This window comes from Oryzias latipes, chromosome 23 (genome assembly GCF_053564925.1).
Source record: "Oryzias latipes strain Hd-rR chromosome 23, Olatipes_Hd-rR_3.1".
Lineage (NCBI taxonomy): Eukaryota > Metazoa > Chordata > Actinopteri > Beloniformes > Adrianichthyidae > Oryzias > Oryzias latipes.
In genome coordinates this window covers 25876559-25899586 of record NC_136259.1, presented here as the reverse complement: position 1 = coordinate 25899586, position 23028 = coordinate 25876559, and the positions used below count along the sequence as shown (strand labels likewise).

The window sequence follows — 23028 nt, the reverse complement described above, 5'->3', positions numbered from 1 at the left end:
AAAACAAACTGAACACATTGAGTCATTTAGAGCTGAAAAAAAAACAAGTAAAAAACAAAATACACAAAAAAGTTTTTCTCGTAATGCTTTTAATTTCCAAAAATCTTTTTTTCTATTTCATTTATTTCTGTTACACAGAATTATAGTTTTAAAAACAAAAATGTTAAGGGATAAAAAAACCAACCCAAACCAGTTCCTCCTTTTCAAAGTTTAAATCCAGACATCAAAGAAACGTAAAAGACCTCCCAGGTGAACAGAACCATAAATATTCAGTTGACATAAAACAGTGAGAACGATCGTTTCTCATGACACTTTTATCTTTTTGTTTAATCGAATGCATTTTTGAGTAATTATGCGTCACAGAAAAGTTTCCTGAATTCAGTTTTGAGGATTTATTTCATGTCTGGCTTTGTGAAGCAGCAGCTGAAGGTGAAATTCTCCTGTAGGACTTTTGTTTTCTTTTGCAGTTTTCACTCAAATAGCTTTGAAATAAACAGTTGAAAACTGTCTTTTGTGTCAAAAGTGAAAATATGTGGATATACTTGATGATATTTGAATGGATCCATGTTTGCTTAAATATCTGTGCAGCGTCTGTAAAAGTTGAAGAAGTAGTCAGTGAAGAGCGCCCCCGCATAGTGATGGTCAGTATTGCAGTCTGCTTGACCCTGAAGACAAATAAAACTACATTATTCAACTTGTTACAGTTTAATAGAAAGAAAATATTGTCAATCTATTTTTCACGAAAAACCCCCCAAACAAATTAAATGATAAAAGATAAAAAGTCTTTTCCTGATAAAGTTTTAGGACGTTTGTGCTCGGTAACGATCAGAAGAACATTGTTTAATACTGGACTGTTATACCAACAAACAACTTATTCTACAGGCTTCTGGGTTTATTTTTTGTCTTCATAAACTAAAGTCACTGGAGGTCAGTTAACCAGCAGTCGGAACCGTTTTCATGTCTGTTGTTTGATTAGTTTTTCCTAAAAACGCTTCTGTCATGTTGAGAGTTTGGTTTCATGTACGTCTTCCTACAAATAACTTTGGTGAGTTTCTTACAGCCACTGTGGAGCGGAAGTGATAGGAGCTCTGATAAAGACGAGACACTTGAAGAGGCCATTCATGTTCCCCCTGCAGACAAAAGCAGAAACCAAGTTTACATCAGGAAAGGACTGAAGAAGAGCTGTGGTGAAGGAGGAACAACAAAAAAATGCCACTAAAAAGCTTTTGATAATGAATTCTTAGTAAAATGTAAGAAAAACTGGAATAACAAAGCTGACAAAAAAATCTAAATTAATTATCAATTAATTTAAGATTTTAAAGTAATATAATAAAAATACCATTTAGGAAAAGGTAAAAAGGAGTTGGTCATTTTCACTTGACAGGAAAAACAAACTTTTTCCCTCTATTTTTGAGAAAATAATTTTTTTTTATGTTTTTTAAATTAAATATAACCTCAGAGAACCCAAGATCAACTTTTACCTGGGCTTTCAAAGTTAATTCAACATTTACTTTTGTGTGTGTGGGTGTGTGTGTGTGTGTGTGTTCAATGTTGATGGCAGCGTATGACACCTGCCAAAATAAAAAATGAAAAACGGCGTCCAAACGTAACCCCAGGAGTTCTCCAAGGTTGTTTTTTGGCATTTGAAAAAAAGTCCTTTTAACCCTGAATAACACAAGAACAAGTTTCTACTGGCCGCTCACCTTCTTTAAACTTACTTTGACAATTATTCTTTGATAATTTTGGGTAAATGCAATCAATAGTGGAAAAACCTTTTTAAAAGACAAAAAAAAATAAGAAAACTGACCAGATTTCCAAGGTTAAGAAATAGACAGACTATAAATAAATAAATTACTTAAAAAATATTTTTTATAGAACAATTTAAATTATAAACTTTATATCTAAAAAGTAAACTCAAAACTCAATTAGAGGCTAAACTCTTTTCAGTTTGAAGTTTGAAAAATATCTTAAAGTTAATGAAATGTTGATTTTTTTTATTTTTTTTTCTATCATCTGAAGAATCTTTTCATTCATTCTTTCTGTGAACAGATCTGGACCTGGAAGGGTGACCTTTAACCTGCGTCCTGCCTTCAGACTGAAGTACCTGCGTGTTTGACGGGTATCTGCTGTCAGCCACTGACTGAAGGTCCAGCAGGGAGGAGCATGTGGTGGACTCGTCCACGTCACACAGATGAACCACCAGCAGCTCCGTAGAGCTAAAGAAGAAGCAGCAAAAGAAGTTTCTCCGTTCAAACGGCAGCATCAGAGCCTTTGTTCTTTCATGTGTTCAGTAGATCTTACTTCATGACCAGAGTGATTCTCATGTTGACCGGAACAAACTGGCTGATGGGAACTCTGAAGATATATCTGCCAGGCCTGAAGGAACAACAGGTAACTCAGAGGTGCAGGTGTTTCTTGTTTCTTCTCAAGTCTTTAGATTCAGGTTCTAATTAAGTTGTTTCGTTTTTCTGCTGCTGTTTGGAATTTTCACAGGTGTTTCAGTTAATGACCTCACCAGGTAATCTGTAACATACGTCGAAGATCTAAAGAGGAAAACCTCTCGCTGAGATGTAGAAAAACGTTTTCTCCTGCTATTTGTTGGTGGAAGGTAAACAGGAAACGAGGGCATGCTGCCACCTACTGTCCAGGTGTGGAAACATCCACAATGACGTCTCATTGTTTTGAACAATGTGAGACTGGACAAAAGTTGTGTGAAACGGGTCAAAATGTTCGTACGCAAAAAAGTAAATGGGGTGTTGCTATGAAAGAAAAAAAAGCAAAATAAACTTAAAATTTTAAAATGAACGTAGAACCATAACGCAGAACTGTGATGTAAAACAACGGGACACCAACTTTTTTTCCAAAGCAGCATGGGAGATGATTGACGGTATGAACGGAAGAGTAAACATTGCAAACACAATTCACATAAACAGCAATGACCATGACTTCTCAGGTTCTTCTGTTATCAGACACGGTTGAGTTTTTTCAAATACCTGACACGTTTCGATGGACGTCTTCCATCCGTCGAAACGTGTCAGGTATTTGAAAAAACAAAACTCGTGCCTATAACCAGAACCAAAGAATTCAGTTAACAATACAGACACTATGAACCTTATTAAACTTAGAAATGACTCATTTTTGTGCACTGATATCTTCATTTTTGTCCCCACTCTATGAGGTGTTAATTTAAATAATGAAACAAGAAGAACTCCAACATTTTGATTTATCTATCAACACTCAAAGCTTGGTTCTGAAGGTGTGAGTTAGGGGCAGCAAAGATCGCTTTTAAATGTTGTTTCCTGAATATGTCACACTGCAGAAATATACAATCAAGTTTTAATATATATATATAGAGAGAGAGAGAGAGAGAGAGAGAGAGAGAGAGAGAGAGAGAGAGAGAGAGAGAGAGAGAGAGAGAGAGAGAGAGAGAGAGAGAGAGAGAACAGATCGAGCAGAAGGGCTTTTGTGTTTTGTGTTTGACAGATGTTACTGTTACATGTTACAACAGGGGTTATGAATATTCTGACACGGGAGGTGTATATTTGTACAAACCCCTTTAGGATTTGAGGGTAAGCCTTATTTATATATATATAACAAGTTGCTGGACATTTATCCTTATTACTGCCAGGTGTAGATGTTAGTCAAAGGGGGCGGAGCCTGTCTCCAGACACACTCAAATGTTCATAAGACTTTACATACAAACATGTCAACGTGTACCCATGTACATACTTATGCATTCAAACACACACACGTCAAGCATTCCATCACACATTCTTTTAGTGCATAGGTGACCTGACACCTGTGCTCATGTGAGTGTTTGGGTTTTACTGTGGTGGAATGGAATATAAATAGAGGGCCTCTGTTGGAACTTTGGAGGGGACCAGCACTCAGAGGCAAGGACCCCCCAAGGCTCTAATGTGATCCCCGGCTCATGGCTTTGCTAGAGAACTCAGGGATTCCCCCCTCCCTGCACGGAGAGAGGACCCCGGGGCCCGGGAAGCCAGCACCCAAGGGACACGGCCATTACTGCCTAGGGGGACATGGCCATTACTGCCTAGGGCCAGATCCCCCCCCCCAAGGTTGGACCAGAAGATCAGAGGTCCTGCCTTCCGTGAGTAACGTGTGTGTTGGAGTGTATGCCACACTGAAAAAATATACAATTGTTGCAAATACACAACAATGACATTTCTGATGTTAAATTATTTTTCTTTTTGTGTGAAAACTCTCTTTCTGGAATTCATGACAAAGTTGCTGCAGTTGCAGTGCAGACAGGCGGTGTTCCATACTTTGACTATGATCAAACGTCTCTCTTTTTGGAAAAAGGTGTGTGGCGTGCTCTTACCCGCACTCATCTCTCATGCAGTATCTGCTGTCGATCACCTGCTGGCTCTCCTTGATCATAAACGTATGTACGGTCGTGTTTGTCCCTGACAGCGGGAGATAAAAACTCGTTTTCTTTGTCAGATGTATTTGCAGAAATTCCTGTCAAAAGTTGTGTTTTTAAACTCACAGTCTCTGAAACCTATTAGCTGCACATTCTCTCCTTCTTCTTCAGCACCTGCAGATGAAAAACAGCAAACAATCAGCAGTTTGTCATCTGGAGTCTTTCTCCTGCAGCTTCACAGTACCTTTCATCACAGGTTTCTCCTCCGGCTTGTTGAAAACACTGCTGCCCCCTGTTGACAGAGGACAGCAGTACACCTCATCGCAGTACAGAAGGTCGCAGAAGTCCACGTCAGGAGGCCAGGGACTGAGGGGGCCTGTGGGGGCCGGAGAAGACAGCAGGGGTTTGTCTGCAAACAAGACATGTCATCAATTAAAAAAAAAATGTAACAAAATAAAAAGTCTTTTTTTCATGTATTAAGAATTTATCTTTATCTGCATTTAAGCAGAGTTAGTGTATAAAATCTTTACGCAATCATCATAACGTGGAATAATGTGCATCAAACTGACCTCAAGAATCAATCAAACAAAAATATTTTAACAATAAATTCATTTGCTAATGCCTGCAAGCATCTTTTACAGTATAAATGTACCAACAATTCAGCTTCTGTCACAAAACCGAGAGTAATTTGGTGGAAAAAAAGCTTTTTCTGCATGGTGTTCTGCTATGTTCTAAGGAAAACATAGAACATATGAATGAATGAATGAATGAAAACTTTATTAATCCCAACAAGGAGAAACTCAGTTCCAGTACATCTCGATGAAGAAGGTCAGACAAACAGCACAGGATACACACACACATCTCGAGAGGTTACTGAGGTCAATGCAGCCGAGCGCCTTAGATGACCTGCGCCGGCGCACCTTTGTATAGCATGCAGATGGACCACGAAGAGGGCCGGGGTTGGGTTTGGTGAAAAAAAAAAAGTCGTATCCCTACACTGCGTACAATGTGTTGATACAAGAAAAAAAACTACACCTCACAACCCCAATGCATCAGTTAGAACTAATAAACAGACTTCCAACAGGTTTTTTCTTGGAAGAGGAACTAGACAGGGTTGCCCACTCTCCCCCTCTCTTTTTGCAATATTTATCGAGCCTCTAGCTGCAGCAATAAGACAGAATGAGAGTATTAAAGGAATTAAAACCAAACACAGCCATCATAAAATTAGTCTCTATGCAGATGACATATTACTGTTTTTAAGTAATATACATTCTGTAAATGAAACGGCAACAATCATTAATGAATTCTCTTCTATATCAGACTATTCCATTAATTGGAATAAATCTGTTTTATTACCACTGAACAGTAATGCGGAGCAAGGACTCACAATACCAGTTAAATCAGGCAATATAAAATATCTAGGTATTTATTTTTCCCCCAAAATATCAGAACTGGTGCTGCTAAACCACACCCCATTACTGAAAAGCATACAGGACGATCTAACACGCTGGACCAACCTGCCTCTGTCCCTTATGGGCAAGGTAGCCACGGTTAAAATGAAAATCTTACCCAAAGTTAATTATCTCTTCTCAATGATTCCCACACAACCGCCATTAAAATGGTTCAAAACATTAGACTCATCCATATCAAGCTTTCTATGGAACAATAAACCTGCAAGAATTAGTCTAAAAACTTTAAAATCTGCAAAAAGCTGTGGAGGATTAGAATTACCTAACTTCCACAATTACTTTCTTGCAAATAGATTACAATACATCTTAAAATGGTTAAAAAATAATCCAGAAACCAACTCATGGTTAGACTTGGAACAGGCGTTATGTGGAAAGATCAACCTGTCAGATCTTCCATTTATTAGTCAAATAGTTAAAAAACAGGATTGTTTCAAAAGTATTAATATAAATGCCACTTTAACAGCCTGGTGGGAATTTCTCAAAATATCAAAATCATCAATTCAACCGTGCAAAATGACACCCATCTGGAACAACCCAGACATCCTCATAAACAAAAAAATTATCCACTTCCCAGCTTGGCAAGCAGGGGGCATAAAACAACTAGAGCACATAATTATTGATAGAAGATTCATAACTCCCCAGGAACTTCAAGACAAACATGGAATATATAACTTCTTGGAATATCAGCAACTTAAATCAATTATTACTAAAAAGTTTAAATACAGAGACAACGATTTAAAGCTACCAGATGTAGTTACCACTCTGATCAATTTCTCAATGAATAAAACTCTCTCCAAAATATACAAACTTTTATGTAATTTAGATAACAATATTTCACTTCCGACAACAAAATGGGATGCGGATTTGAGCATCAGCACAGATGAAAGTTTTTGGTCAGAACTTTGTCTAAACACCTTTAAAATGACAAAAAATCCAAATCTGCAGCTAATCCATTTCAAAACTCTTCACAGAATTTACTACACTGGACAGAGGATGTTCAAGATGGGTCTCAGTAACTCAGACATTTGTCAGCACTGTGACAGTAATCTACCCGACAATTACATGCATGCACTATGGTTCTGCACGCCTGTCCAGGCTCTCTGGCAGCAGGTATGTGCCGATCTATCAGTCTGGCTTAAGGTTTCAATCACAGCTTCACCGTCACTTTGTGTGCTTGGTGACATGAGTGCCATCGATGTAGAAGGAGGATTAGGCTCTATCATTTTCATAACTCTTTGCATTGCTAAAAAAACTATTTTAATAAATTGGAAAAGCAAAAAAAATATAAATATAAGTCAACACAGAAATCTGCTGCTTGATCATATCAGCTTGGAAAAAATGTCAGCCCAAAGTTCAAGTAACTTTGAAAGAATTCGGTCTCTCTGGTCTCCCATAGCTAACTCCGTGACTTAGGGGGTGGGGGGGGCATGGTCGTCGCTGCTCCTTGCCCTTCTGCCGTGGGCCGGGGTGGGGGTCGGGGCCTCCGGTGCCTGGCCGGGGGTGGTGGGGGCTCCGTTGGTCGGGGGGTCGGGTCCGGCGCCTGGGTGGGGCGGCCTGGGGCGCTGCGTGGTCCTCTGGGCTTGGGTGTGGGGGTGCGTGGTGGGGGGGTGGGGTGGTGGTCTGGCTTGGCTTGGGGGGGTGGTCCCTTTGCCTGTGCTGGGGGGGGTTGGCGGGGGGCGCTGCTCGGGGGGGGGGGGCCCAGCGGCGCTGGATGGGCTTCCCGTCTACACCTGGGGCTGGGATCGGCCCTTCCCTGGCTCTGGGGCGGGACGGGACAACCCTCTTGGGGCCCCCGGTCGCTCTGGGTGTCATCCGCTTCGGCTGCGGGGTCTGGGGGTGGGGTGGGGTGGGGGTCTTGTCGGCCCTGTCCTGTGGGGGGGCATTCTGGGGGAGGGGGGGGGCCACTATTGGTACGGGGCGGGGGGGGTTGACGGGTCGGGGTCTCCGCTGAGGCCATCGGCGGTTTCCCCGGCCGGTTGGCTGCCTCGGTCCCGTCGAGGCCTGACCAGAGCTCTTCTAGGGCCGGCGTTTGGGGGTGGGGGCCTGGGCTTGCTCCGGGGGGGGCCAGCGCTTTCTGGCTCCCCTCTCTCTGTGTGGGGGTGGTGGTGCTGGGCCTGGGGTGTCTGCGCCTCCGGGGGTGGGGCCCCGGGGCTGGGTGGGCCTGGCCCCCTTGCTGGGGGGGGGGGGGCGGGGGACGGCTGTTTGACCACCGGGGGACAGTCTATCATCTGTCCCCAACTTACCCCCTTCCTCATATAACCTCATAATAGGGTGAGGGGGTGGGGGGCTTAGCCTGCGATGAGCCTTGGGGGGGGGGGTTTACTAGGCAGTGACCCCCCTCCTGTGGTTGCCGTATGGAGTGGGCCCCCCCTCTTTCGGTTTTATTTGCACCTTAGACATGTAGGGCCCTTGGTAGGGGGGGTGCTTGGACATCACTGCCAGCAAGCAGCGGATGTCCTCCTAGCACCCTACCCGCCAATTTTAACCGCACCTTAGACATTTAGGGCCCCTTGGTGGGGAGGGTGAGGGGACGTCACTGTGAGTAATCAGGAGACGTCCCCTTAGTGCCCTACCCGCCAATTTTAACCGCACCCCCCTTAGTACACACACCCCTCCCCCCTCAATATATACATCCCAACATAAACACACACACATGCACACACACACTCTCTCAAACACACATACACGCACACACATTTTGCAAGGAAGGTGGGACCTAGGACCATCTGTCCCCTGCCTCTTCCCTGGTGGGGGGTACGGGCCCCTTTGCAACGGCGGCTGTGTCCCCGGGGTGCCGGCTTCCTGGGCCCGGCGGTGCTCTCTCCGCGCGGTGGGGGGGTTCACATTACATCTGAGCCGGGGGTGTTCGTGTCCCTGGGGGGTGGGTTCTGGTCCTTGCTCCTGAGTGCTGGGCCCCGCCAAATTTCCAACTGTGGCCGAGCCTGGTCGGGCCATATTTACAACACCCCTTGTGGACCCTCTTTTTTCCCCGGGGTTCCCCCCTTCTGGGTGGGGGCGGCGGGCCCCTGCCTCGCTCCTCCCTGGACCAACCGTGGGCCGGGCGGATGGCTGCCTGGAGTGCGGAGTGGGTCTCCCTTGGGGGGTCCTGGCTCGTACCTGGGGTTGGGGCGGGGGGATGCCCGGAACTCCTGGGTGGTGGTGGGGTGCTCGTCTGGGGCTGTGGGCGTCCTTCTCCGGTGGGGCCCTGCGTTGGGTTCTCCCGGCGCGGCGGGGGGGCTGCTCTCCTGGTTGGGCTGGGGCGGCGCCCTCTTTCCCTCCGTGCCTCTCTGCTCTCTGGCTCTGGGGGCCTTGCGGCGGCCCTGCTGGCCCTGGCCTGGGTGGCGGGCTTGGTCGCCCGGGCGGCGGTTGTTCCCTGCCGGTTCCCGTGTGGCGTTGGGGGGATTCCGGCTGCCGCTGCTGGTGCGGTGGGGGTCTTGGGGTGGGGATGGCTGGGCGCTCTCCCTCCTTCTTTTCACGTTCCACCATCCATTTTAGAAGAACATAAACACTCACCTGAGCTCAGGTGTTAGCTCAACAGACTGAATGACTGAAATATTTCACACTAGTTGGTTTTAAGGCATAAGTATGCGTGTGAACACTATCTGTTTTGTGTACATGTCGACAGGTGGACATTTTTGCAACTAACAGGTGTGTTTATAACATTTGAGTGTGTGTGTGGACAGGCTCCGCCCTTTTTTTTTTTTTTTTTTTTTTACATTTGAACCTTACCATAATGATTAACAACCAGTAAACTTGTTGCTTTATGCTGCTTCATGGTCTTATCCCCCTTCCCCTCCTATTATCACCCCCTACCCCCCCCTCTCTCTAACGTCCCTCTCTCTTCTTCCCCTCTTTCCTTTTCCGTCCGGTCCAACACCAAAGATTTTCAGACATGTTTGAAATTAATAAAGTTTGGCCTCAATTACAAAAGGGGTTTATTCAGACATACCTTTGGTTTGTCTGAAGATTAATAACCCCTCTTGTTAAAGTAAAATATGTCCAACCCAAGAGGCCCTCAGCTCTCATCTGTCTGCCTAGCTGTTGGACAGGACAAGTTAAAAAAAACAAAAAAAAAAAACAAAAAAAAAAACTACACCTTTCAAACACAAATAGCACATATTCAGACAAAGACACAGTACATGAGGCTCAGGGGGGAAACGGTGGTGGACGGGAGTGGGGGGGCCCCCCATGAGTCTGTCCATCAGGTGCAGCTCCGTGAGCCAGGCACATCTTCCGGGCAGCACACAGAGGAGGTAGGGAGGGGGTTGGGAAGCCGAGGACAAATATTTTGACCTTGTCTGCATAAGAAGCTCTGAGGCCTTTTGCTCAGTTTGTGTCTCTGTTTACCAGAAGAGCTTGGATAAAGTTCCAACAGAAAGAAAGGAAACAAACACAAGGAAAAGCAAAGATGGCCGCTCACCTGTGCTGGTCCAGGCTGTGGTCTGAGCAGGCAGTAAGCTGTTGTTACTGAAAAACACATGAAGAGTCAGTCCAGACTGATCCGTGTCACATGACCACTTTTTCTGGCAGAGAAGCTGAAGTTGAGACAATGCTGTTCCCTCCAGGTTCTCTGACTTAAAGAGCAGGAGTGTGGAGAACACAGCGCTGTGCTCTCAAACTTCATCTCCAGACCTGACGCCTGTTTGAAACTTGCTCACTCGAGTAATAAAAGGGTGAAATTTCTCCTTTTGAACATTCGGATTCTGCTGGGAATAAACCAAGTTTTCATTTAACAGTCTTTTGGTAACAAAAGAAAACTAAAATCCCTAGAGGTTTGCTTGTTTACACTATTCTGTTTTCTTCACTTCTGCAGATGAGTCTGTTTCTTTACTCCCGTTCCTCTAATTCCTGTTTATGCATCCTATTTTTCTGTTTGTACTTCATGATGTTTCATTCTGCTGTGGTTCTGAGTCCGTCTTTCATGCTTCATGGACTCAGGGTTTGCTGTATGGACCTTCTGGGGGCAGTTTGAATGTACCTCGGGCCGGGGATGCTGTCCGAGTCTTTCTCAACCGTCAGAAGGTACAGAGTGGTGATAGAGATGACGCTGCATCCAACAAACAAACAAACGAACAAACAAACAAACGAACAAACAATCCGATTGAAAACTGGACTGTGCACATTTAATGGTGTTTGTGTGGAACAGAGCAGAAAGGCTGGACATACTAACCAAAAGGCCATGGTGGTCAGAAGGGTGAAGACGCTGACCTGGAAGATTTTGTTCCGGAGGCAGTGTTTGGACGCGAGAGTCCCGTTGTTGTCCCGGACTTTTCCAGTCTTGTGCACGTCTGGACTGGAGGTTGTGGACTCACCGTTGTGTCTCTGAGACCTGCTCTCAGAGAAAGTCAGACTGAAACCTTTCTGTCAGTTTTTTAATCTAATAAATTCTAATTGTATTTTAACCCCTCACAGAAGAGGATTTACATTTTTGTAAGCGTCTGGAAAAGATGGAAAAAGTTGCAGCTAAAGCAGCTGCTATAAAACAGCTTCTTCACCTCCATTTCTCTCCTTTCAGCTCTCCGGAAATTCAAAGGCTTTAAGGATATTTCATAGAACAGAAAATCTGGTTTATAACCAGATTTGTAGAAATTAATCAACACATATTATATTCTCTAAACAGCCGTTCATCAGCTGTTTGAAGGGCTACTCAGACCTTCAATTCAAATAAAAATAAAAAAGCTTTTAGGATTTTTTCTGCTAAATCTTGCATGTACTTTTGTAACATGGAGGGGAGATAATGATGGTATGGGTCTGTTATGTTGGTTCAGGGAAAGGAAACCTTCTTTGGATCCACAGATAGAAAAAAAGAGGATGTTGATGAATGTGGAAGAATCCGTCCAGCTCATTAACTGTTTATGAGAACCGAGTCTGACATCACTCAATGAAAATGGTTTCTAATGAAGTCCATTCAGTCGCCATTTTTTGCAATACAGACGCCACCATGTTGTAGACGTCGTCAGTCAGTAGTGAGTGAGGTCTGAGTTGGTCTGAGCCATTGTTCCTATGGTCACCACTCTGCCCAATCAGTGATGAGCTTATTGGAAGGCCACACCCCCTTCCACTTGAAAGCAGGCTACAGGTCCAACGTTTTAAACACTGGATGTAGGGTCCAGCAGGCTCCACCCACTTTAATTAAAGCATCTTATTGGTCAGTTTATAACTTGAATAATTTGACCTACAGAAAAAATATCATGAAAATACGAGGATTATGTTAAAGAAAGGTATCAGATCCAGAACGGTTCTTATGACCAATAGAATGACTCAGTAACAGCTGTTTATTTCTCTGTAGAAGTCTATTGGATTTTGGCTTTTTGGCGGCAGTGGGTACTTCCTGTTTGGAAGGCCAGGGGGAGGAGTCACGCTGTCCAGATCTAATTTATAGTCAATGAGTTAGCTTGAAGCCACTGAATGATTTTTTTTTAGCAAACCCAAAACCCCTCAAATTCAGATTTGAATTGAAACGATCTTTCCTTTAAACTGAATAGACTCTGGGTTCCACATGCTTCCAATGAGAGCTTTGCATAAAGGGAATGGGATTCAGGAGGAAGCTGTGGAAGTCCAGCTGGAACCAAAACTGTGCTGCTGACCTTCTTACAGACTCATCTAAAAAATGACCATCAAAGGTTTTTCTGTAGCCATGATGCTTTAGAGCCTATGCTGTCATTCTTTGAAAGCCAGAACAGTAATTGTTTAGGACATCCATAAACATGGGGGTCAGTGATTTTATTGTAAACACTGAACCGTCTCTTTTTTTGTTTTCTGACTTGCAGGAAGAAGAGCATCCGCCCCAACTGTCATGCTGACCAGGTCAACTAAAGCACAGCAGCAAAAGACATTTCTGTTCCCTTCAGCTGCTTTTGGGTCAACTCTACCTGCAGAAAATTCGCTGTCCTTGAACTGTGATTTCCTCAGATAACAGTCCTGCCAATGTTATGCAACAACTCCTCCTTATCAGTTCTTCTCTGTTGCTGATTTGTCATAGTTTAACCTCTCATTTCACTTACATTTTAACCCAGTTACTCCTCAGGATGTCTGCCTGAAACGTCTACAGGACCAGCAGGACCTGTTTTTACAGATTTAAAGATTATGTTTGTTGTGAAGGAGACAGGAGGACTCATCACCTCTAAGGTTCTTCTCTAATTATTTTTATAGACTTTTCTTATTATTGTATTCCCTGACAGATGGGAAATAGATGTCCTAAGAAGGCATTCATACATCCCCTTCACCGACTCCTCTCAGTTACAGTTATGATTACAATATCACCAGAAGAGCAGTCTCATCAACCTGAGCAAAGGCCATCTTACTGATCCTGGTCAGAGCTTGAGCTTGGTTCAGTAGCTGCGCAGAGGTTTTCTTAGCAAGACCACCAAAACTCAAAGAGACCATAGGTGAGATAAAGACCAGTACCTAGAGGAGCGAAGGCTGCCTGTCAGGCTCTTCAACTTGGCCAGTCGGCGATTCCAGACCTCCAACTCTTCAATTCGAGTCTCCAGGTTGTCTGTGAGCTTAGTGAGCTGCTGCACGGCCCCTACATTCTCCATGAAGATCTGCTCCTGTAGGAACGACAACGTTAGGAGGCAGGCACTTTGTTTTAATCATAAAATCAAAATGACGATCAATTTCTGAACCAAAGAAAGCTCACAAAACTTATGACAAATAGAGAATTGTGGTGGAAATCTGTAGTATTCTTTGGCTTACCATGCTGATAAACCCAACAACAAACAGTTGGACAGATGGGGACTTAAATTTTGACTTGAGACTCATCAAGGAGACATGACTTGGAGTTCAGGTTGGACTTCTGTTTTCTTGAGCCCATTCCTGTCAAACTGTGTCTCAGTGTCTTGATTGTGTCTTAAACTGTTTTTTTTTTTTGGATTTACAGTCTGAGTTGGGACAATGAAATGTCTTCAACCATGAAGCTTAACTTGGACTTGTGACCAAATACTTGAGAATGGACTTTAACAAAGAACTTCTTTGGTGTTTACCAAACCTGCCTTTTCGTCTAACCTTTGGATCTTTCTGCTCCTCAAAAAGGATTGTAACTCAAGTCAAAGGTGTTTTGGAAAAGTGTTGCCCACATTACCTCAAGTCACATCCAAATTACATTCAGTTTATGGCCCTGAAGCAATATCTGCCAGTTTTGTGCTTGAACCACAGGTGTGTCAAAGGCTGCCCAGGTGCCCAGACACACTATCATGCAGATCAAAGCCAAATTGACACACGATGGTACAGAGATGTGTAACAAACAATACCTGGAATTCTGATTACACTGACGCAACCCTGTAAAGATGATTGATCAAACTTCATACGACTACAGAAGATCTAACTTAGACATTAAAAAGGAAAAACCAATGAATTGTGATCTAGAAAACTACGGCTTGAAAAACGTACTCCTCAAAATGACAACAGGTATACAGCAAGCTAATAGATTCATCAGCATGTTGGGGTGTAGGGCTCCATCTACCTTGTCCACCATCAGGAAGTTGTTTATTGTTTCTCCATCTGAAAAGGCGACATCTCCAACATCCTTCACCGCACACGGTAGCAGCTCCTTCACCTCCTGCGCTATCACACCTGAAACACCAAAGCCTGTGAGTAAATGTTAAAAACATGCTTTGATTTAGAGATCACAGCACAGAGGCAGTACCTGTCTGGTGGGTGTGGTCTATTCCCACACTGGAGGCAAATTCTGGTTTATAATCAAATTCCACAATTCTCATCTGGTTGATTCTCTTCAGCTGCTTTTCAGAGTCAACCTGTGATGTAAGAATCAGAAATAAATAAATAAAAATTCTGTTGAGAGGATGTCAAGCCTTACTTTACTACTCAACGCAGACCAACTCAACCAATGTACCAACCTCCTGAATGTTCTGTTTGGCGCGGCAGTCAGACGGCTGGATGATGGCGCCCATCACCTTTGCATTTCCACAGACGACCAGCGCTTCATCAGGAGAGTCTGTGTTTATGCCAACTCGGCCATGGCACACCACAGCTTCAGGCGCTGTCCCCCGCTGCCACAAGGTCTCTCCGTCCACCTCAAACTGGCCTGGGTTGGAGGCCTGCAAGAGCAGGAAACAGAAGACATATCTATATGACCAAGCCTACTGATGGGATGTTTGACCGGCTGATTGATTATTGGCCTAGACCAATGTATTTACCCTGACGATGATCCTTTCTGACTGCAGAGCTGTCAGGAGGAAAGACTCCTCTCGAACCACAGCATAGAGACCCACTACCATCTGAAAATACCTGCAGAAACAACCTTGACTAGAATCTAACCTGACTGTTTATCCATCCATCCATCCATCCATCCATCCATCCATCCATCCATCCATCCATCCATTCATTCATTCATTCATTCATTCATTCATTCATTCATTCATTCATTCATTCATTCATTCATTCATTCATTCATTCATTCATCCATCCATCCATCCATCCATCCATCCATCCATCCATCCATTCATTCCTGTACCTCTGATCAGGGTTGGGTTTGCCTTTCTTCCTCATGTTGTTTGCTGTTGTCTCACTGAAGTGCAGTCGGCCGAGAGTCACTTTGGTTATTTTTCCAGCTGGTAGATTGACCCTGAATGATCGTAAATATCATCATTTCCACCTTTTGAAGGCTCTCAGCATCTAAGCTTCTTTGGAACCCAATCTTAATCTAAACTCAGACATGCTACTCGATCTGTGACATTAGACTATGGTCAGTTACACAAATCTAACCTTTTGTGTTATAATCACATGAAAAAATAAACCATATCCAACCGAAGTCTTCAAGATCTACCACTCTGCTTGTTTTCTAGTTAACCCAAACAGAGCCTCCATGTCTTCCATGCTCAAGCACACCTGGTTTACAGGCAGGTGTGTTCATGAAGCATCCAGGATGGTGGTTCTGAGTTCAGAAACAATATCCCAATGTACTCAGTAAACAGAACCTGGATCAGGTTTGTTGAGTCAATCAGAACCTGGAAACATTTCATCCAGATAATCAGCAGGAAGAGTGCAGGTATGAAACAAGAAGAGCGGTGGAGATGTCTGGGGTTTGGCAGCTTTTCTGTGTACATTAAGTTTGTTTTAAGAAAAAGTAAGGCACTGAATAAGACACCCAAAAAAAGCAGAACGCCCAGCTTGTTGGGTCATATTGTGACCAAAAATATGAAATTTGATGATAAAAATTTCACCTTTAAAACAAAACAATGACTATGATGAGAAATCCCTTTAAAGATACCCGTTTGCATGTTTCTGACTTTTATTGCTTTCATTCTCTACAAATCAATTAGAACTTCTACTTCTTAGAATCAGAGACGTTCAGAAGTCATTGAATGAAAGACAAGTCATTTGCCAAGTCTCTGATAGAGTCCAAGTCAAGTTCAACAACGACTGTTTGTGTTTTTGTTTAACAAAAATCATCATGGACAACATATCACGATGTACAGATTTGTACCTCACAGGGTGGAAGGGCTTCTTACTGCGGTCAGGCTGAGATTGCTCAATGGTCACCAGGTAGCCTGGAGTTTCCAGCTGTAAGAAAAGACAAACATGTTTTGAAAAACGAAACTTATTGCCTCTCAAGTTAGGATATTCCCCTCTAGTGGAACCACAATGGGGCACAATCCAGTGCTGTAGTGTGCAGGTCTCAGTGTGGGCACAAACAGAGAGTTCAAACGTTCAAACCATTCATACGAATCACAAACAGATTCAAACCGGCCACTGATGATGCTGAGAGGAGGAAGACAGTAAAACTACAGCATTGGTGGACACGATGGAAAGAAGAAAGGCAGATCTCCTGTGTTCAGGAGAGCAGATGGAAAGAGAGCAATGGAGGAGGAATGGAAGAGTAGTGATCCTGAAGGAGGAGTTTGATACAAATGTTCTGGAAAGCAGATATGAAGACATTTAAACTGAATGTAAGACACCTGAACGTAAAACAAAATAACTTTACGCACCTTGACACCAAAAACCTTTATGTGGAAGTGGTCAACTTCTTGTGGGCCGCTTGGCGCTGTGACATATTGTGGCTCTGCTGCCATGCCGATATGAACTGTGACCTGGAAGTGGTTTTTCTTCTGGCAAACAAAAGCCTCATCCGATGGAGAGAAGTTGAAGCCTTTGTCTGTGTTGACATGGTAGGCGGGACAAGGCCTGCATCAGAAACAAGAGGGTTTTCAGCATGTTGCTGTGAAAAGGTCTGGTTCAGCCGGGGATGTTCTCACAGTCTCTGGTGGTTTCTGTCCTTTAAGGTGCTCCACTGTCCCAGCATGTACGGTTCCCAGGTCAACAATTGCCAGGTCCCGGGACCAAGCACGCCGTTTCCTGCACCGCCACCACGAGGCCCATCGCCGCTTTCACAGCAGGACGTTGCCGTTAGTGACTCTTCCGACTCTGACCTCCTCCTTTTTTTAGTGGCTGTGGGACTGAAGACAGGTGAAAGGCATTCTTATGTGTTTTATGATAACCCAAACCCGGCCGTTCCATTTGAAGCCCGATCTCACGTCATCTTGAGATGTAGAGAAGGAGTCTCTCTCCAGCTACGTTTACACCCCCCCCCAGCAACGTGCGTCCAAGTGACCACTTCCAATGAAAAGTCTATGTAAACGCATACATGTGCGTTTTGGGCTTCTGCGCTCAAACTTTCTCGTTCACATGTTGCTGTGCAAGTTTCTACGACTGTTTCCAGACTCGACATACAAAACGCTCATCCAATGAACAGGCAGTGAAAGTTAAACCAGTCGAACTTTAACCAAAAAGTGAAAGAAAATAGTTGGAAAATCTGAAAAGGTTTCTGTGGGAAGATCTGTCCGCCAGGAAGATTCAGTGAAGACCAAAGACTAGATCTGTGGTTGCAGTGAAGAGGACATGATGTTTGTGATGTCAGAAAACAAGTCATGAAAAAAGCTTGAAGAGAGGCTGATCGTTTGCTGTGGGGAAAGCTGAAAAAGCGCTTAAGCCTTTTTTATGACATCATCAGCTTCTGCAGCATCAGGAAAAAATACAGACGGTCTTACCAGGTTTGTTGTGATGAGCCAAGCTCGCCATCTGGAAGGAGGGGCGGGATGTTTGGGGTCACGCCTTGGCAGGTAAAAGGTGGGACATAACTGTTTAATGGAGGCTGGGGGGGCGAGGGTGGTGTGGGTGGGGTGTAACCTTGGGAACAGCTCCCTGGAGTCAAACAGTGTTCAGGTGAATGATGTGCGTGCTGGTGATGTGAGGTGGGCGGAGTCCCAGACTTGATGTAAGTGTCAGTGAGGCGCAGGCTGTGAAGCTGAGCATAAGTCATGGGGTTAGAAGAGGAGGGGGCGGGGCTTTCGTCACTGAACCTAAGAGATGAGGAACGGGACAGGAGCTCAGGGTTGGAGGGGGCGGAGCCTCGGCTTTTAAAGTGACAGGATGCAGGTTGGGCGGCAGCTGGAAACACTTCCCGCTGAGCTGTCCAGCAGGTGTGATCACGGCCAAGTTCTGTCGAGAAAAGTCATTCAGAACCGCCGTTAGAATCTCGTTTTTTTGTGTTTTATTGGTTTCCACGCTGATGAGACACAGATCATTTTGCAATCAGCTTGTTTAACATCTGTTTCATATTTTCCCACATAATCTACACAGTCGGCTGATAAAGGTTTGAACACTTTGAGACGTTTCACTAAGGGAAGTAAGATAACATCAGTGGGAGTTGGATGGGTGTCGGTGGTACCTGCTAACTGTGGAGGCGAGCAGGACTCAGAACTTGAATCTGGAGGAGACTCAGGGAGCATGCTACCAAACCAAAGAAAAGAACACAATCAAGCAGGAATGATGACAATAAAAATGAGCTCATTTCTGTGTTGAGCTTTCTCTTTTTGCTTTAAAACGTTTTTTAAACACCAACAGCAAAAGCACATCAGAAAAGAATCAACTGACCAAAAACATAGACCTACAATTCACTTTGGGTTATGTGATCATTTTTCTACATAAGAAATACTCTAAATAAAGATTCATTGAGTTTGTTTTAGAAAATGAAAACAAGTTTTTAATCATAAATAAGCACATTTAGAGTTACTACTTTACCTGTCAGATCATTTTTATTCAGCTTCCGATACAAACAGGACAATGAAGGCGTTTTCATGCAGAACCTGAAGCTACTCTGAAGTTGTGTTGGGTGTTGTGTGTGTCTTACAAAGTGCTGGGGTCAACATCGTTGCTAAGATACTGTTCCAGGACACTGGTATCCACGGCAACAGAACTGTCCAGAACTGCACATAAAGGATGAGAGTCACTTCCAGATTCGGTCATTTGTTTTGGAACAGAGACAGGGTGGACCCTCATCGGGACCAACGAGACGTTTCTTCATTCAAACACAAAATAAAAGAGCTGAATGTGGCCTTAAGAGTCAAAGTTAGGAAGGTTCTACAGAACTATTTAATGACATCTGTTCCTGCAGATGTTCTCCAGTTCTATGAATGCATTTCAGAACAGCAAACAGTTACAGTCACATCAAAATTCAACCAGAAGATTTGTGATGAAAAGTTCATCTCCTCCTTAATAAACCTTTGGACATTTATTTTATTTATTTTTCTATCTTGTTCTGTCCAACAGCTGAGCAAACAGATTAGAGCTTAAGGCCTTTTGTGTTGGACAGGTTTTACTACAAAAAAGGTTATAGAATTTCTAAAAACCAGAGTGTAAATCTGTATAAACCCCTTTATGTTATTTTATTATTTTTTATGTATTTTATTACATTTAGTGTGTGTGTGGGGAGGGAGAGGGCAAGAATGTGGGGGGGGGGGGATAAAGGAAGAGAAGTGAGAAAGTGGGGGATACAAGCACTGATTTGAATAAGTTATTATTTTAAGCTGTAACAATTATACCAGATCTGCTGGAAAGACGAATGTTACATCAAAGGTGAAAATCTGAAGACATCTGTCCATCAATACACTGTGGGTTGGGGGGGGGGGGGGCAGACAGGGAGCAGTGTGGCGGTGTGCACGTGCACGTGGGGGTGGAGATACATGCATGCTGCCGAAGTGAACCGTGTGTTCATGAGGGGAACCAGATCCTCCCAGCCAGACCAGCCAGACCAGGAGAGGGGGGGGGGGGGGGGGGGGGGGGGCAGGCGGGAGCACCCCAAGTGATGGGACCTAAGCAGCCCGGGAGGGGGGGGGGGGACCGCCCACCCACCCAGCCAGGCGCAGAGAAGGGTCCCCCACAGGGGGACCCTTCTCTGCGCCCAGAGGCACAGGCGAACCCGGCGTCCGGGCCCCCAGGCCACAGGACAGGAGCGCTTTGGACATTTCTAAACAAAGAGCATTCAGAACGAACTCTGGGACTTTAACAGTTCTTAAGACCACCAGAAGCTCCTGAAAAGACATTTCTTCAGGAAAGGTTTTCAGTCCAGAAACAGAAACCTGCAGTTTAGAACTTCTCAACATTAAACTTAATCCTCCAAAGGTGCTAAATGACTGAAAATACATCAGAACATCTGTCAAGTCTTCATGAACTTCTGTTTATCCTCTCAAAGATCCGACAGACTGTAGTTCCTGAGTAACCAGAATATCAACTGAACTGAAAACCTGTAGATTCCACAGATTCAGAAAAGCTTTACAGGATTCAGGTTTTTCCAAATAAAAGTCTAATAATCCCAAAGACTGGCCACCAGCATCACTGAGAGAAAATCCACAAAAGTTGTTTTGGCAAACTGAACTCGTTCTCCTTCAGCAGAATCCTCAACCAAATTAGATTCCTTCAAATCTGTCAGTTAAACTTGAGTTCTGATTTAAACGTCACTAAAGTTCATGGCGGGTCTCAGAGCGATGAAGAACCATCTCCCAGACCTCAGCAGATCTCTGTAGCCCTTGTGCTTTCCTATGACCCCCCCCCCCCACCCTTACATTGACGTGTTCTCCCTACCATGACAAAGGTGGATAAAGGTGGAAAGATTTCATGTAATCCATGGACACCAGTGAAGATCACAAATCATTGAAGAAAAAAGGATCAGAGCACTGTCTGGTGGGTCTAGATGACCCAACTCCCAACGTTAGAGTGCCTAGGATAGAACAAGGGTTACATCAGCTCTCAGTCTCACCGCTAAAGAACTGCTGCAGCGCCTCGTTCTCCCCCAGGACGTGGGGCGGCAGGCGGCTGGCTCCTGGCTCCATGGCGCCCAGCAGGGGGCGCAGCCGCAGGGGGGGGGGCCTGAGCTGGAAGCACCGAAGATACTGACACAAGAAGAAGAAACAGGATCATGAATAAAAATTCATTCTTAGTCAAAACTTGATAACATTCTAATAAATAAGCAACACGAACTGAACGTATTCGTTCAACAAAAAGCAGTTTAATGCAGAATTCAGAAGGAAAAGAAGCTGAAGGAGACGCAGCTTTAGAAGCTTCAGAAAAACTGAATGTTTGTAATCACCCCCCCCCCCCCCCCCCCGTCTGTTTCTGTAAATCAGGGGTTACTCTCAGACAGGATGTAAAAGAATTTTTTAATTTACAAAATTTTACATTAAACTTAGAAGAATCAAGTATTTTTCAGGCCATTATTTAAAACGTAACAGGAAGTTGTTTTTGTTTTACTTAAACTGAAAATGAAAATAGTTATACAATAAACTGCTTATATAGAAGAGGTTTGTCCTTCATAAAGTTAAGTTATGACGTCTGGACTTATCGTCTTCTCTTCTTGTTTAACCGTCATAACAAGTAAATTCATCACAAACAATAAACAAAACAGATTAAAAACATTAGTTTGGACAAATAATGTTAAAACATTCAAACAGATAAGAAAATGTAACGGTTAAAACTAATCAGGATCAAAATCTCACATCATTAAAATCAGAGAAATGTACTAAAACGCAAACATTAGTTTGAAGAAGTAAATCTTATTTTTCACTTCAACTGTGAAGTTGGTGTTAAAATGTCATTGATGACAAAAATGTTGTTCAATTTTATTCAAAATCAATGCATAATATGAAGCAGGTTGTTTATGTAAATAAATGAAAGCACAAAGTTTTAATAAATTAAACATAAAATCCACATTTTCAGCCCAAAGATCTGCAGAGTCATGCTTCTGTTGTAAACACAAAAACAGCCTCTCTGAACAAAATCCGTCTGTGAAAAACTGACAGGAGCTTCATTTCTGTTTAAACTGAAGCTCTTTATCAAATCTACCCTCATAACCCACTGACCCCTGACCCCTCACACCTCAGATCTGCCAGCCGGACGCAGATTTCTCTCAGTTTCAATATTTTACTGCAGTTATTTCCTTAAAAACATTTCTTTTCCATGCGGACTTCACATTTTTTCCTTCGTTGATAGAACTTCGTCCTGCTTAGCGTCTTTCTTTGACGGGCTGGTCGCCCTAAAGCTCTCTTTCCAGCAGAAAACAACACGAGGACTGCGTTTTTGTCCTTCTCAGCTGCAGCTTTGCTTATTTCATTTGAACCCCCCCCCCCCCCCCCCCCCCCCATGAATCCGCCCTGAACCCCCCCCCCCCCATAATCTGTCCTGACAGAAGCGGAGGTCCGGCCCGCCGTTTGGATGCAGTTATGTAACATCCGACACGAAAAACTTCAGGTTTGGCTTCAAAATCAGCAACAAAAAATTAACCATATTTCAAAAGCAGTAAAGAGCAGCAACATCATTCTTATTGTCTAAAATGGTGGTGGGGTGGGGTTGGGGGGGGGGGGGGGTGTCCCTGGTTCCTCAGTCTAAACCGCCCCAGTGAAAAGTCCGGCTGCACCTGTTGGTTCAAACACACCTGAGCTCAAGGAGGCGTCCAGCGGCTCGGACAGCGGCGTTCCCCGGTTCACTGCGGCTGCGTCAGGTGCCGTCCATATGTGGGGGCCCCGGACTTTCCCAAAGAGTTCCCCTGCGACCTCAGGCCTCAGACGGCGGTCTGGGAGATCCTGGAGCGGCGTGTGATCATCTGCGCCTGCAGGCTGGACTTTGAGCTTTGAACAAGGGAAGGAGGCTTTCACACACCTGCTGCCATAAAACAGCCAGTCACGACTCTGGAACCGCACAAACAGAGCTGAAACACAGGAACGGCCCCGGGGCCCCCAAAACACCCGTCCAGGCAGGGTCCTGAAGAGGGGGGCCCCAGAATTATAACAGATCATAACCTCTGCGTCATGAAAACGTTTTGGAAGTTTCCTTTGAAAGAAGAAGCTGGTTTAGTGGTTTCATTTCACCTAATTCTTGTTTTCT

General features: G+C 44.2%; 1 protein-coding gene across 3 annotated transcripts; it reads right to left on the bottom strand.

The window, feature by feature from the left end:
* Positions 1-72: 72 nt before the first annotated feature.
* Positions 73-23028, bottom strand: myrfl (myelin regulatory factor like). 3 transcript variants are annotated; one of them, XM_023952510.2, is made up of 24 exons: positions 22580-23028; positions 20909-21041; positions 19004-19079; positions 18542-18603; positions 17862-18312; positions 17070-17270; positions 16803-16998; positions 16301-16377; positions 15329-15439; positions 15012-15102; positions 14712-14912; positions 14501-14609; positions 14318-14427; positions 13261-13406; positions 11024-11182; positions 10832-10900; positions 10274-10320; positions 4629-4793; positions 4511-4558; positions 4343-4427; positions 2302-2376; positions 2105-2216; positions 1059-1130; positions 73-665 (listed from the first exon to the last, which is right to left on the bottom strand). In XM_023952510.2, exons 2-24 carry the CDS (start codon positions 20979-20981, stop codon positions 573-575), a joined length of 2829 nt encoding a protein of 942 aa, XP_023808278.1. In that variant the 5' UTR covers positions 20982-21041; positions 22580-23028; the 3' UTR covers positions 73-572. The 3 variants fall into 3 exon arrangements, with proteins under 3 accessions (XP_023808278.1, XP_023808279.1, XP_023808280.1); XM_023952511.2 differs by having other exon boundaries at positions 20909-21023; positions 22580-22719; XM_023952512.2 differs by lacking the exons at positions 20909-21041; positions 22580-23028 and having other exon boundaries at positions 18895-19023.

What these genes read in the sequence shown, in the direction of transcription:
- myrfl (XM_023952510.2), bottom strand. Translation starts at nt 20,981, where the DNA reads ATGGAGCCAGGAGCCAGCCGCCTGCCGCCCCACGTCCTGGGGGAGAAC. An exon ending in ACTTCCTGATGGTGGACAAG is followed by an intron (nt 13,407 to 14,317) that starts GTAGATGGAGCC and finishes TCGTTCCTACAG; the next exon opens with GAGCAGATCTTCATGGAGAA. An exon ending in TGCATGAGAGATGAGTGCGG is followed by an intron (nt 2,377 to 4,342) that starts GTAAGAGCACGC and finishes TTGTTCCTTCAG; the next exon opens with GCCTGGCAGATATATCTTCA.